Here is a 15,575-nt window from a genome sequence, read left to right as displayed (position 1 = left end):
GCTGATGTGGAAGACATGGGTTCTATCCCTGATCCAGGAAGATCCCATGTGTCTCGGAGAAACTGAGCCTGGGAGCCATGACTCCTGAGCCTGCGCTCTAAAGCCCAGGAGCCACAACTACTGAAAAAAAAGATTTTTAATTAAAAAAAAAAGAAATAGGAGAAAGGGACAGGGTTTTTTGACTCACCTTGTCTAAAATATTTTTGTTCATCAATACTAAGCAGAAAGATGATTCCTATAAAGGTAGAGAAAGAGCAGTGGTAATCCTGACAGCTACAGACAAGAGAGGCTGAGAAAGCTGGGTCCTGGTGAACTCCGAAGGCCTTGGCTTTGAGAGACACTGGGACCCAGACATGCTCAGCCTTGAGGGACGCAGCAGCCGTGGCTCTGAAGCTCTGTTGCCTGGAAGCTCAAGAAGAAAGAAGGGAGGGGCAGGTGATATGTACTGAATTTGACAGATAACAAGTCTGCATTTTACTTTCCCCTAAAAGCACCCCCATTGCAAAAACAGCTGATGTAATTAGGAGCCAATTTGAGGGCTGCTATTGCAATGCGTAAAGCCCCTCCTTAGGCTGGGCCGTCTGGCTTCCCAGCTGCCCTGTGTCTGCCTCCATCAGCCGCATCCGATGCCCTAGGCAGCAAGATCGGGTTAGAGGTGAGTGCTGCCTGCTGCGGTAATCTGACCATCAGATTAAGTCTTCAGAAGGCACCGTCTGGCTGCCTGAGACCCCACGCCCATCCTCAGGGGAGCATTTGGAGGTTGGAAAATGCTGTCTGTCTTCTGACCTGCCTCCTCCACTTTGTGTGTGGAGATTCAGTGGGCAAGAAACTCCTGGTGAAAAGTACAGAGTGGCATCCTCTGTGTCCTTGTCTGCGCAGAAATGGCACAGAGCAGGACACTTCTCAGGGCACCACAGAGCTTTGGAGCCCCTGGGGGCCATTCAGGCCATGCTAGAGAGCTGAAGCCAGCAGCGGAAAGTCTTATCTGAGATTATAGAGTAGGACTCTCAGGATAGCGCAGCGGTAGAGAATCTGCCTGCCAGTGTAGAGATGCGGGTTCAATCCCTGGGTCAGGAAGATCCCCTGGAGGAGGAAATGGCAACCCATCCCAGTATTCTTGCCTCAGAAATCCCTTGGACAGAGGAACCCGGCAGGCTATAGTGCATCAGGTCGCAAAGGGTCAGACACGACTGAGCAACTAAACAAATAACAGCATTCTCAGGACAAGATCTGTAACCCAGGCCTTCTAATGTTGAGAAGATTCTTGATTACTTTTCTCCTGGGTCCCTCCATTTCCTTCTGTTGAGGGAAACCAAGATAATCAAACCAAACCAATCTGAGGGCTGCTGTTGCAAAGCATAGAGGCCCTCCTTAGGCTGGGTGTCTGGCTTCCCAGCTGTGTCCGGGAGGAGAAGCAGAAGGAGATTTTAAGGCTTGGGGGCAGGGGCGTGAACGGATGGGTTTTCCCTTCTCGGGCACTGAGGGCCTGATCAAACTTGAGTATGAAATCCTCAGACCAGAGTGTTTGCAGAGCTCTGCCTGACTGGCGGAGGGGAGAGGGAGGGACAAAAGCAGAGCTGAGTCTAAATGACAGTGGCCACCTCCAGAGAGGGCTTAGCAAGAGGCGGAACCAGGTGCGGAGCTGTAGAGTGACTTGGACTAACCAGTCAGTCAATGCAGATGACCTCTACGCTGTCAAGATATTGCCGCCATCTTTCCTACAATCATACTGTGGAGGAGCGGTGACCCTGTCCCTCCTGTCAGAGGGCAGGACACGGAGGGTCCCAGTCACGTAGCCCTGACTCTGGCCTCTTCAGGATGCACGCATCTCCTCCCCGTGGCTTGGGCGGGAGTTCATGAACACCACCCCCAATCTAGTGCAGACAAGGATATAAAGGCTGAGCACCCTCATCTGGGCCATGGCAAACAAAGCGATTTGTTGTTGGTCTCTCCAACCCACTTCCTGATTCACAGTCAAGGAGGAAATCAGGAAGGACCCTCGAGTCTGGTACCTCGCACTTCCTTTCCTTCTCTCCGTCTGAGAGAGGCACCCCGCCATAATGGTTGGGCTGTGGGTTTCTCAGCCCCAGACCCAAGGCCCCGGATTGGCCCTGACTCCCCCTGCTGGGAACATACACCGTGTCTCCGTGCCACACCCGAGTGATCTGGGATGAAGGTCCGGACGCCAGAGAGCTTCTGGGGCCTTAAAGGATACTGAGGAGACGGCAGAGGGACTTGTACTAAAGAAGAGCATTGCAGCTCTGCTGGACCACTGGGAAGCGTGGCCTGTGTCTTTACTGAAGGCGCCAGGGGAAAAGGTTACAGAGGCACCCGGCCGAGGGGCGGGCCCGCGGCAGCAGAGAACAGAGAAGATGATTGAGTGGGGTGCAGAGTCTCAGTTCAGGCCTGTGACGTGATCACAGATGTTTGCGGTCTTAGTTCCCTTGGGAAGGATGTGTCCTGCCCGGAAACTCCGGAGTTAGGGGTGTCCAGTGGCCTCCCGTCGGTTTTCCTCCCTTCCTCCTGTCTCCCCTGTGGGCGGGGTGAGAGGGCAGCGAGCTCCCGGTCTCTGGACATGCTCCTGTGGAATCCCACCCCCGGTACTAATCACCCTCGGTGGGGGCCTGCTCTGCCTTCCGCTGCTCCACGCTGCTTCCTCTGAGCGCTCCTGTCCTCTCTCTGACGCTGCTTCCTGACCTTGACTCTGACCAGTCGCCGCGGGGCTTTCCTTTGTGCTTGATCTAACCATGTGGTGGAACGATGGAAACGGAACATGGTTCTGTCAAGCACCGCGGAAAGCACCGCGCTCTCCTGCAGCATGGCCCGCCACGCCGGACACCTCTTCTCTGCTCTGGAGCACCGCACCCGCCTCCGCCAGACCCACCTCTCCCGGGCCAGCCTCACCATGGGCGGGGGTCCAGGGGCGGGGAGCAGTCGCGAAGGACTCACAGAGTGCCCCCCACCCCCTCCAGCTAGCAGATCCGGGCTGAAAGGGGGGCTGCAGAAGCCCACCGGGGCGGGGCGGGCCCAGATCTGCCTCCATGTCTCTGTCACAAGGGAGTTGCTCTTCCCCAAGTCTAGTCCCAAGTGCCAGCCAAGGGGAAGGTCTTTAAGTCTAGTCCGAGTGCCAGCCAAGGGGAAGGTCTTTAGATCTGAGACCACTGCTTTTCTTCTTCCATTTGAAGGGAAAATGTATACCCAAGGCATATGCCATTTGCTTCATCGAAGAGCCCCAGACCAAGGTCATCTTCTCAACTGGTTTAACCTGAACGTCATACTGGAGGTGACCCACCCCTCACCCACCATCTTTACCAGGAGCATTAGGAATTAATGTGAGCATGAGAATGATGAAACATCCGTGAGTCTGAGACACTGGGTGTAGCCTGAGGCTTCTCCTGGAACTGACCCCGCTCCTCATGAGGACTTTGACCCTGGTCCCCTCACAACCTAAGGTCCAGGCTGTTTCCTTGAGCTGTCAAGCACAGTTAACATGAGACCAAAGTGCTGGGCTGCTCAGTGGTTCTAGTTGACTACCATGTAGACCCTCCTGCCTCTGATAATAAAGAGAGGGGTCTTGGGGCCTCCCATTCTGTTTATTTCTTGATAAACCCTAGACCCAGCATAACCAGAAGATGGTGTTGTTGGTTCATACCCTGCAGTCTGTATCCTGGCCCACATGCGAGACAGCTCGGGCTTGAGCCAGGAGCTGAGTTCTGGGCTCCCGTGGCAACGTGCGGCTCTTACTGTCTTTTCTCTCTCAAGTTACCCCCAGAGCCAGGGCCCAGCATTGCTGAGCCATGGAGAATCCTGTTTAAATCTAGATTCCTTTACTATGGGTTGAGTGCTTACTCTAGACCCAGTGCTGAGCTATTTTACATCATCACCTTGTTCAGTCTTCACAACAGCCCTATAAATCCCATTTTGCAGATTAAGTATCCCCTAGAGAAAGGAATGGCTACCCACTCCAGTATTCTTGCCTGGAGAATCTCATGGACAGAGGAGCCTGGCGGGCTACAGGGGTCGCATGAGTTGGACACGACTGAGTGACTAACACTTTCTTTTTTTTATATTGAGGCACAGAGAGGTTAACTCACTTGCCCAGGGTCATCAGAGTCCAACATGAATGCTGTTTACAGCTGTAATCCTCAGCCTTCCCAGCTATGGACAAGGCCCTTTGCCTTGAATTACAAAATCAAAAAGACATTGACTTGACTTGATAGGATATTGAAAAAATCTTTTAACACCCCCTTTCAAGCTTCCTCTGTTAACCGTAAAAGGCTTGAGCAAGAAAGAGAGCAAACACCCCTGTTTACACGGCTCCTCCCCTCCAGCATGAATACCATACCAAGACCCATTTGGAACAGAACAAGTCCTCGGGCCCAGAGAAACTCCCTTTCCCTCTGAACAGAGGGGGCATGCCGAGTTTTCCTGGCCCTCAGCTGGCTATGACCAGGAAGTACCCAGCTGCAGGCTGTGGCCATTTCCCTCTGCTGCCAGGCAGATGGCTGACTCATGTCTGACTCTGAGGGGCAGAGCTCACTAGGACAGCTGTCTGCCCAACCAATCTCCAAGTTCCTGGTGAACAGTTGGTGTTTCCTGGTGACCAGGCAACTGATATCTGGTCCCCCAGCCTTTGCCCATGAGTGAATAACTGTATGCCTAGCAGTGTTCTCTTGATTCCATTCATTACCTCTGACCTCTGCTTGTCCTTTCAAGCCGAAGAGCCCCAGCAAGCCTCCTGCTCCCCCTAGTTCCTCTTTCTGCTCCTTTCCTTCTTCTTTCATCCCACCCACCTTAGGGAGCTAGAAGAGGATAGTTGTGTGTGTTGGCCTTTCCTTGGTCCTCTGATAATGGTGCATCCATGACTTCTGTTCAACCAACTCATTGCCCAGAGGATGGTGCGGAATGCAGACTGTTCATGACAGCAGCCACCCTGGGCCCAGCGCCAGCCTCAGAGCCGAGTCCGTCCAAAGAGTGGGAGCTCTGGCTCCTCACCTGCCCCAGGCCCAAACCATGCCAGCGTGGCACACATTCTCTCCTGGGAAGTGGCAGCAGGGCAGGGGTTCATAATAAAGTCACATTGCTGTGCATCCACTCCCCTGGTCTCTTAGAGTTTCTCTGTGCTCATGTTCTAAGTGTCGTCGTTCTGAACTGCCTGCCAAGGGGGAGGAGGGCTCCGGGGGCAGAAGCTGGTGAAATGCCAGTTGACGTCAGTTCCCCCAAAAGCCCGTTTCAGCCAGGGTCTAGTTTTATGGCCCTTCTTCAAATCCTCTGAGATCTCTCCTCTCTGAACTCTCCCAAAGAGAAGAAATGACAGCCTATTTAAGTTACTCCTCTCCTACTAAGTATTTCTGTCAGTGACGAATAGGCATGGAGATTGAAATTGACTTTTAAAGCTCTAGAAAAGTTAAAAATACTTTTGGGTAGTTATGAACATTAGGCATAACAAATGGCTCTGAGAAACCCTGGGTAATTTGGGTAATGAAATATGAAGTGATGGAGGTGGCATTTCAGGCTGGCCCTGGCTGGGGCACGCACCCTTTCGGTCTCGGGCGTACACCGTTATTAACATTTCTGGCTCCCGCTCATAGGAAATATCACACTCCGACCCCCTCGTTATTACAAACCAGGGCAATAACAAAAACAGCAGGGGAAAAAATGTTGGGAAGAACATATTAGTCTATCGAATCTAATTGCAAAATCATTTCATTAAAATGGGTCGGCGGCTCCATTGCAGAGGTCGGCCAGTTGTAGTCTAAGTATACTACAGAGAGCGATTCCCGCTAAGCACACATGCTCTCACCTTGATTAAAACGAAAACGCATTTAATCAGTGGCTGTCCCTGGCCGCGGCCCAGCCGTGCACATCTTCAGGCTCATTGTGTTGGCGAGCAAACTGTCCTCCCTCCTGTCTTTCTGGCTTTGATCACACAGGGCTCCTCCATTTGCAATGATCCCACTGTAGACACCCTCTCAAGGAAAAATACACAAAAAGCTTCTTTACAACTATGGGGAACCCCCGTCAGGGAATAAGAGAGTGCTGTCATTCGGCAGGGTCTGCACGATGCGATTTACCCAAGACTCAGCACACTGATGTGTCTGGGAGGAAATGGCTCAGGTCAGAGTTATTCAGTGGGATGGCTGCTGGCAAGCCAAGGGCAAGAGATTTGCATAATACATTGTACCAGGAAGCCATCCAAATAACCGGGGATACCTGCATGAATTTTGCTTATACAAGCCTGGGATGAAATGGGGTGAAGGAGGTGGATGGGGAAGGAGCAGAGAGGGAAAGGAAACAGGTCCAAGCCTTGACCTTCTGTTTTAGGTAGATGATGTCCCTTCAGAATCAGAGACCCCCTCAGTCTCTCCCTAATCAGGCATTACCATGGGCAGAAAATGTGAGGAGTGAAAAATAAAGCAGTCAGTGGAGACATTTCCTTCCTCCTGTCTCCCCAAGGCCCACTGGCAGAAAATGCCATTCAGTTCACCTCCACTTGACCGTATTATCATTTGCAGGACTGAGGTTAAGATTTTGTCCAAAAGCAGATCTGCAGTAAGCATGGTGTTAGTCACACAGACCCTGGCGGCAGTCTGCCTGGGTTTGTTTCTCTGCCACGTCCTGAATGACCTGCAGCCCTCAGTGTCCTTATCTGTAACATGGAGTCATAATAGTCCCAGAGTGTGGGACGGATTTAATAGAGTCATCTGTTTGAAGTGCCCAGAATAGTGCCCGGCTCGTGATTCATGCTCCATACGTGTCAGCTATTATCACTCGCTATGCTGATTGGGCTTCCCTGGTGGCTCAGAGGTTAAAGTGTCTGCCTCCAATGCAGGAGACCTGGGGTTCAATCCCTGGGTCGGGAAGATCCCCTGGAGAAGGAAATGGTAACCCACTCCAGTATTCTTTCCTGGAGAATCCCATGGACAGGGGAGCCTGGCGGGCTACAGTCCACGGGGTCGCAAAGAGTCGGACACGACTGAGCGACTTGACTTCACATGCTGATGGTAATGGCCTCTGACATGTCACATGTTCCACTACGTCCTAGGGGGAAAAAAAACAGAATCACAAACATCTGTAGAACTCTTGACCCTTTTGACCCTTGCCCAGAAGCTCTCCACCATCTTGATCTTCCTTGAATCTTCATGACAACCCCTGTGAGATAGGGGCAACTATATAATTCCCATTTTACAGGCAGAGAGATTGAGGTTTAAGTAGCGAAGCCTGGGCAAACCTGCGCCCTCTACTGCCCAAATCTCTGTACTGCAGGTGCCCCATTCTACTACTAATATACGTAAGTTGGCGAAGGCCCACCTCAGCTAGCCAGGCAAACAAGTGACATTCACATTCCCTGAAGCACTGTGGACAGTTTATGTGCCGACAGCCCATTTATGCACTGGACAAATGTGAGCCAAGCTCTTGTGCCTGTCATTGTGCTGATGATATGTTGAAGGTGAAAATAAGAGACTCAACCCCAATCAGCTGGCTCATGTCTGATAGGAGAATCAGAACTTCCCTTTTATCTCAGGCAAGATTTGTGGTCTTACAGAGGTTCGCCCAGGTGCCAGGGGATCATTTTGATCATTAAAGCAGCTCCTAAGGGCATGTCTCAAGACAGTGCATCACTGACCCTGTTACCATCGCTGTGCAACCTGAAGAAAAACTCAACTCCAAACATTAATCTTAGCTCCAACTACTTTTAGCTGATTGTAAGTGGCTTTTGACTGTAGTTAAACAGAGCTTCCTTTCAAAGGCAGCAGGTACATTTAACCCTCACAAGAGTTGTGCTTGATGTCACAGTGTTTTAAGTATGAATTCATTACCAGTATTTTTTTTAAAGAATTGTCAGGCAACCCTGAGCCAAATTCCCAAGCATTAGGGCAGCAGGCATCAATTCCCCAGTACCCCGACTCTCATGATTACTTCCCAATAATAAAATCGCGCGTCAGTGGTATTGATTGCCGTGTGCTGGGCCCCTTTATCGTTCAGTCCCTGCTTTGTCCCTGAAGACAGCTGAGTCTGTTACCCGCTTCCCTGACCTCATTCCCACCCTTGGTATAGCTTTCATCAAAACCCCTTCAAAATGTCTTCAGAATGTATTTAGAATGTCCATAGATGGTGGGCATCACGGACTAAGACACCCCTAAATTGTACACCAAATTCCCAATGTGGAAAAAGGTCTGCGTGACCCACCGAAGCTTAAGAACACATAGAGTTTGTGCTGTTAGACCTGAAAGTGTTGAATGACAAAGACCAAAGGGAAGCAAGCAGCCTGGAGGCTGAGGGGCGGGAGGCACGGCCGGGTGCCCATAACCTGAGGGCAGTGCTGCCTCTGGCTCTGGACAACCCCCCCATCCATATCCCCCGTCCCCACAGCCCTGCCCCGGCCCGGGCTGGTGATGCTGACGCCCCTCTTTGGCCCCCCAGGCTCGGAGGATTACCGCAGCAGGTTCAGCAGCGAGTGCTTCATGGACCTCGTGTGCCCAGACAGGTGCCGCTGCGAGGGCACCATCGTGGACTGCTCCAACCAGAAGCTGGCCCGCGTCCCCAGCCACCTCCCCGAATACGTCACCGACCTGTGAGTGCTCCGGGGGCAGGACCCCCGCACATCCCCACACCCATCTCCCTGAGCCAGTCAGGGCAGGGGTGGGCTTCTAGAGGCCACCGCCCCCCCCCACCTCAGTCACCTGGGTGCTCCTTGCTGTCTGCTACTTCCCAGCTGAGTGCAGACCCTCACGCCTCCACTGGGGACTGTTTACTTGCAAATAAAGACCATTCATTCTTTCTACAAAGATTCTCTGAACACTCGCTGGGAGCCAGGCACTGCCAGGCCCACCCGTTTCCACATGAATAAGGCAGACCACCCTTCCTGGCCCTTAGGACACTTACAACATAACCAGAAAGATGGATACGACCTGAAGTGAGAAAACAGCGAGAACCATCAGATGTATCTGAGCCTCCGGCTATCTCTGCTAATAAAAAGGCGTTTATCCAGAAATGAGAGAGCTCAAAATTCCAGCGTGGGGTGATGAGGGTGCTGCGGTGGGGGCTGACACACCTGGGCCTGACTCCTGCCTTTTCCAGTTCTCCTGAGATTGCGCAAGTTGCTTCTTAGATCTGAGCGCCAGATCTGAGCTGTAAAATGGAGGTGATGATACCTCACTCCCACAGGGGTGAGAAAGATGAGGTGAGAGGAGGCGAGCACAGGCTTCATCTTGAATGTGCGCGTGGAGTAAGCCCTGTGTAAATGGTTGTTGTTATTATTCTCTTTGACTTTACAAATCATAGTGGGGCCTTTCTTTGTCTTCTGCTCTCCCTGGGTTTGTATGAACATTGAGCGTGGAGTCCCTGAGCTGCCCTTAGCAGAGGGACGTGGTCTGGAAAGTGCTGAGTGGCTTGCAGAGTTGGAGAATCTGGGGAGCCCTCCCAGGAAGTTTAAGTGGTCATTGGTACCCCTACAAAATTAAGGCAAATCTCTGGCCCTTGATTGTTCAAGTGCTGAGTGTTCAGCAAGTTGCACAGGCCCTTATCACAGGGGCTCCTCCACGCAGAGGAGCCTGGCCTCCCTTCCCACCCTTCGCACACCCCTCCTCTCACTGCTGGGCGCCCCGTGCTGAGGAGTCAATACAGACGGTTTCTGCAGTGCTATGGACCTGGGCTGAGTGAGGTCCGGGCGTCAGCTCAGCTGAAGGCCTGGGAGGACGGGGGGCCGGTGAGGGAGGTGTCCCTTCCACAGCTCACCCACCCCCTCATCCGCTTGCTTTCCACACAGGCGACTAAACGACAATGAGATATCTGTTCTTGAGGCCACTGGCATCTTCAAGAAGTTGCCCAACCTGCGGAAAATGTAAGTCAGCTTCAGGACCTTGGTAGACTGGAGCAGAGCATCAGGGCAGTGGTGCCTTCATCTCCCTCTGCTCTGGCCCATCTCAGTCTCCCCCATCACACCCCAGGAAGCAGGACACTGAGACAGGGCCATGCAGAGCCAGAGCATGCGTTCTGCACAAGCCCTGAGCCTCAGCCCCTCTCCCCTCTGCTCATCCCTGCCCCCTACTCTGCTCTCATCATCTACCCCCAAGGGGTGGTGGGAGGGACTCTACTGAGCACCAGCAGTGAGATAAGGGGACCTAGGCTACATGTGTTAGTGTCTGTCATGTCTGACTCTTTGCAACCCCATGGGCTGTAGTAATTTTTATGAGATGACACTTGGAAGGTCTGCTTTTAGACAGACTCTAAAGGCCTCCATGTGGGTGTGACCCATTGGAGCAGAAACACCAGCTGCCTCACCTCCTTCATCCATAATCACACTGGTACACAGCTGGACGCACTCCCCCCGCCTTCCCTTCCCCAGGTGCCCCAGTAGACGTGCCAGCATGGACAGGGGCCCCTTCACCATCTAATTCCCTTCTCCTTGACCCTGCTCCCCACCTGCACCACATCCTCCACATCTCCCAGCCCGAGTTTGGGTCTGCATCTGGAACAAAGGAAATACGGTCGTAGCCTCATTATTCACAGACCCTGTATTTGCTAACATTTATTTGTAATCTCAAAATCCATACTCAGGTGTTTTCATGGTCTTCCTAAACACAGAGCAGCAAAAAATTTGAGTCACCCTACACGCATGCCCTCAGCTGACACAGAACAAGGCCACGCTCTGAGTTCTTGTTTCAGCTCCCAGACTGTAAACAAGTGTCCAATCCACAGTGTATTTCGTGCCACATTTTTTTGCATATTCGTGCTTTTGTAGGTGATTTCACTGTTTAAAATGGACCTAAAGCATAGTCCAGAAGGGCTGTGTGCTGTACGGAGAAAATACTTGTTACATAAGCTTTGTTCAGGCAAGACTTACAGTACTGCTGTTTGTGAGCACAGTGTAACAATCAACAATATATCCAACAGGATGTCTTTAAACAGAAGCACGCATCAAACAAGGTTATGCATTGATCAACTACCAAAAAGATCATAACCAGGGGCTCACAGGGACCTAACCCTCAATTTCCCCTGGAAGCGATGGTTTAGCATTCACTAATTCATCTTGCCTAGTGACTTTGTAGAACTGAAGCACAATGAATAATGAGAATTAATTGTAACCCTTATTTTATGTTGCTCTCCACCCATCACATCAGTCCCCTTCAGGTAAGAAGGAAAGAGCCTTTCCCTGCCCTGTGCAGCATCTGAGTCCCATCAGAGCTGGTCAGGCTTTGTCCCTCCCTCCCTGCCTGAAGTTGCACCACGTGGCTTCAGGACCGCCCTCTGACTGGGAGCACTGGCGAGCACAGGAACTGAAGGGGCAGAGGAGGGAGGGCTCACGCAGGTCCTGGGGAGGACCGTGGCTGTCCAGGTGGTCAGGCCCGCCTCTAGCTTCAGGAACACAGCACAGACATCACCCATCGCTTGCCAGGACATGTCCTTTCAAATTCAACCGCAAACTTCCTGCTCGTCTTGTGGCTAAGACTGCGTGCTCCCAATGCTGGGGACCCAGGTTCGATCCCTGCTTGTGGAACTAGATCCCACATACTGCAACAAAGAGTTTACGTGACACAAGTAAGACACGGCACAGCCTCAGTGTCCAAGCAGCAAAAGGGAGGGGTGGGGACTGTGGCTTCATGTGAGCTGAGCTCTCATCAGAGGAGACAGGTGGCACGCAGCTCATCCTGGCATTTCCCATGCTGAGAGGAGGGTCAGGGCTGCCAAATATTCCCTTCCTGAGAGCAGCCAGAAATCCAGGTGTAGGGGAAGAGCAGGCAGACCTGCGTTTGTTCTGAGTTCAACTGCCCCTCCCCTGCTATGTCACTCCAGGAATGCCCTTAGCCTTTCTGTACTTTAATGTATTTATTTGCATAATAGAAATAAATCCAGTTTCCTTGTAAGTTATGTTGAGGATCAGAAGTGCAAGGCTGCTATGTATAAAATAGTTAACTAATGAGAACCTGCTATATAGCACAAAGAACTCTTCTCAGTATTCTGTGGTGACCTAAATGCAAAAAAAGAGGGGATATATGTATACATTGAGCTGATTCACTTTGCTGTACAGCAGAAATGAACATAACATTGTAAAGCAACTATACTCCAATAAAAACTAATTTTAAAAAAAGAAGTGTAAAAGATAAGGGGAAAGACATGTCCTCTGTCCATGGGACTGTGGTGAGAAGGTGCTGAGAGACAGAAAGAGGACATCTGGGTTGAGTGACCTGGAGCACATGGTTAAAACAGGAGTTGCAAACTCGAGTACTTAAGACCCCCTGTGAAAAGGCGGTGGGTGCAAGGCAACAATGATAATAATGGCCGATCGCGGTTACCAATCACTGTACTCTGTGCCAAACTGTACTGATATTCATGCGTTTACCCCTCATGGGAAAAACACAACAGCTTTGAGATTGCTTCATTTCCCAAACGAGGAAGCTGAAACACAGAAGGAAACTTGTCCAAGTTTAAAAGTCAAGCCGGGAGCCAAGAGTGGTGACAGCGCAGGCCGGCTGGGATTGGAGCTCGAGGCGGCAAACGCCCGTGTGCGCATGCGTGCGGGCCTAAACCCATGTACGCCTAAGTGCCAGCCAACCAAGCGAATGTCCCAGTAGGGACATTATGTGTGATGGGTATTGTATTTTCTTTTCTTTGGATCTTAGTTGTGGTGCATGGGACCTTTTAGTTGAGGCCTGTAGGATCTTTAGTTGAGGCCTGAGAACTCCTAGTTGCAGCATATAGGATCTAGTTCCCTGATGAGGAATCAAACCCAGGCCCCTTGCATTGAGAGTGTGGAGTCTCAGCCACTGGATCACCAGGCAAGTCCTGATGGCAACTCTTTTTAAGTAAACAGACCTCATCTGCTGGGACCCATCACCACGCCGACACCCCAATGAGGCGATGGGTCAGCTGGAATCTTGCCCATCAGAGTGGCTGCACCCAGCTGTGTCTGTGACTGAGTCTGCTTGGCTTCCCCAAGGTCTGTGGGACCAGTACCCTCAGGTTACGGTCTGGACGGGAGCATCCTGACAGGGCACGAGGGCAAAGGAGGGTCGACACAGAGCCAGGACTTTGGACTCTGCTGTGCCTTTCCAAACTATTCTGAACCTCTGTGTCCTTTCCTATCTTGTGGGGAAAAAGATTTCGTAAGGATCACTTGTGCTAAGGGATGCAGAGAAAAGCTGTGAGCTGTTCCCCACAAGGGTTATCAGGACTGTGGAAACTCAAAGAAGCTTTTCAAGTGACCTCCCCTTCCGAGCAGGGTCACGGCTTCTCTCAGGTGAATTTCAGGTCAGTTCTTATACCGAAGGGACATCTCAAGCAGAGACTGAAACCTAGCACCCCTCTAGCCAAAATCAGTTCCCCATGGGTGGACTTGGTGATGCTGATTGTATTTTTAATAAGAAGTAATTGCTAGGCTTCCCAGGTGGTGCTGGTGGTAAAGATCATGCCTGACAGTGCAGGAGATGCTAGAGCCGTGGGCTCAATCCCTGGATTGGGAAGATTCCCCTGGAGGAGGGCGTGGCTACCCACTCCAGTATTCTTGCCTGGAGAATCACATGGACAGAGGAGCCTGGCAGGCTACTGTCCATAGGGTCGCAAAGAGTTGGACACAACTGAAGTGACTTAGCATACATGCACACCCTCTTTTAAAAATCAAGAGTTTCCGCAGAAAAATAAATGTGGATTTCTAGCATCCTTTGGGAAACCAGAAGATCTGGCAAAACAGCCCATGTTCCCAAATGGCTCCAGTTGAGCTGAGTTGAGGAGCGGCTGCCCCCTTAGCTGGGGCACATGCTTTCTTGATCATTGCTGTCCCCACAGGGCTTGTTTCTGACTTTACACCACTTGCCTGGACCCTGGGACATTTGAGCTTGTAACCTCAGCTTGAAGTAGAGTTTCCACATCAGGGGAAGGGAGATATCCCTAAGGAGGTGGACAGGACCTCACCAACCCAGCACAGTGCCAATGTACTGCTCAATCATGACCCGGCATACTCACCTTCCAGAAAAATCCACGTAGCACTCTCCCTACTGCTTTTCCATGGAGGACTGGACTTTACAATAGGATTGCAGATGCTTTGTGGAAAAGGGAATGGCAATCCACTCCAGTATTCTTGCCTGGAGAATTCCATAGACAGAGGAGACTGGTGGGCTACAGTCCAAAGAGTCAGACACGGCTGAGCGACTAACATACTCCATGTTACCATGGTTTATGGGATGTCCTACAGACCTGAAGAGACAGGGTCCTAGAAGAAGCCTGAGCTTTCCTTCCCAGACACGGGCTTTCCAGAGTGAATCCCTCAGCCTGGAATGGCCTCGGTGTCTCTGGGGTTAAAAGTGCACCCAGCAGTTTGCAGAGGCAGTGCAGCCTGGCACTCGCTGTGTCCTGAACCCCCTGGCCTGCGGCAGGGATTTCTGGGGCTGGGTCCTTTCAGGTGTGAGACCCCCATCCTCGGTGCAGTCAAAGCCGCGATGAAGCAGTCATCCTTCAGGTGGTCTGCAGAGATGAAATGGGGAGAGGCTTCCTCAGTGGCCTGAGTTTTGCATCTGGGGGTTTGCTGGGATCAGAGGTGTCTTCAGGAAGATATTCCTGAGAATAAGATGATGATGATGATGTGTGTGTGTGTGTGTGTGTGTGTAAGAATTGCTCAGTCGTGTCTGACTCTACGACCCCATGGACTGTAACCCGCCAGGCTCCTCTGTCCATGGTATTTCCCAGGCAAGAATGTTGTAGTGGGTAGCCATTTCCTTCTCCAGGGGACCTTCCTGACCCAGGGATCGAATCCCGGTCTCCCACCTTGGGGGTAGATCTTTACTGTCTGGGCCACCAGGGAAGATGGAGCTCTTACAAAGCCCCGAGGCGCTGGCTGACTGCGGCGCTTGCCCTGCGTTGCTCTGTCTCTGTCCCTCAGCCCAAGCTGCCTGGATGGAGAGAGGGCAGCATCCAGGTCTTTTGGAAAATTCTATCCTCCTTTTTTGCCCTTATGTTTTCCATTCTCCCAGCCTGAGGAAATCATATTCTCAAACCTTACAGTAGCGTGATATTAATTCTGCTCATTTAAAGAAACAAACGTCAGGAAGCGGGAACCTCCCGCTTGCTAGCTGCCCAAACTCATCTCCACTGCCCGCCCTGTCTGCTTCAGTTCTCCAAGAAACCGAACTCTCTCGAGCTGGAGGAGAAGCTCCAGCATTTGGATGAGTTATAGCTGCTGGGAGAGCCTTTCTCTCTCCTCCCATGTCAAATTTGGGGGTAATTTGAAGTCTCCCCTGTGTGTGACTTTTACTTCTGTGTTCTTGTGGACCAAGACTACCAGGATTTATAAGGAATCCAGCTGAGTTTCAGAAGAGTCAGGCAGGGAGCAAAAATCTACTCTGAGAATCTCCCAGCTCGCTCAGATCTTGGGGGAGGGGTTAGAGGAGCACTGGAACCTGTTTTCTCAGCAGGATGGAAGAGGGGACGTGAGGAAGGCCTTGACTGGGAGCACGGAGGAAGCAGATGCTGCCATGGTGGGAATTGTGTCCTCGATGCCTGTGCACGGCTGTGGGCACTGCCACCCCTGGCAAACCCAGGGCCTACGTGCAAAGGGGGCAAGCAGCCTGCACTGAGCCCCG

At 51.6% G+C, this 15,575-nt stretch overlaps 1 protein-coding gene across 2 annotated transcripts in view; it reads left to right on the top strand.

The window, feature by feature from the left end:
* SLIT3 (slit guidance ligand 3) overlaps positions 1-15,575 on the top strand; it is a 729,759-nt gene that overhangs the window by 618,525 nt on the left and 95,659 nt on the right. For both annotated transcript variants that reach the window (XM_044932473.2, XM_044932474.2), the window contains exons 15-16: positions 8,425-8,575; positions 9,770-9,844. In XM_044932473.2, the coding sequence (XP_044788408.2) occupies positions 8,425-8,575; positions 9,770-9,844 (226 nt within the window). The remainder of the gene's footprint in view (positions 1-8,424; positions 8,576-9,769; positions 9,845-15,575) is intronic.

Source organism: Bubalus bubalis, chromosome 19 (assembly GCF_019923935.1).
Source record: "Bubalus bubalis isolate 160015118507 breed Murrah chromosome 19, NDDB_SH_1, whole genome shotgun sequence".
Lineage (NCBI taxonomy): Eukaryota > Metazoa > Chordata > Mammalia > Artiodactyla > Bovidae > Bubalus > Bubalus bubalis.
This window is presented reverse-complemented; position numbering and strand designations above follow the sequence as displayed.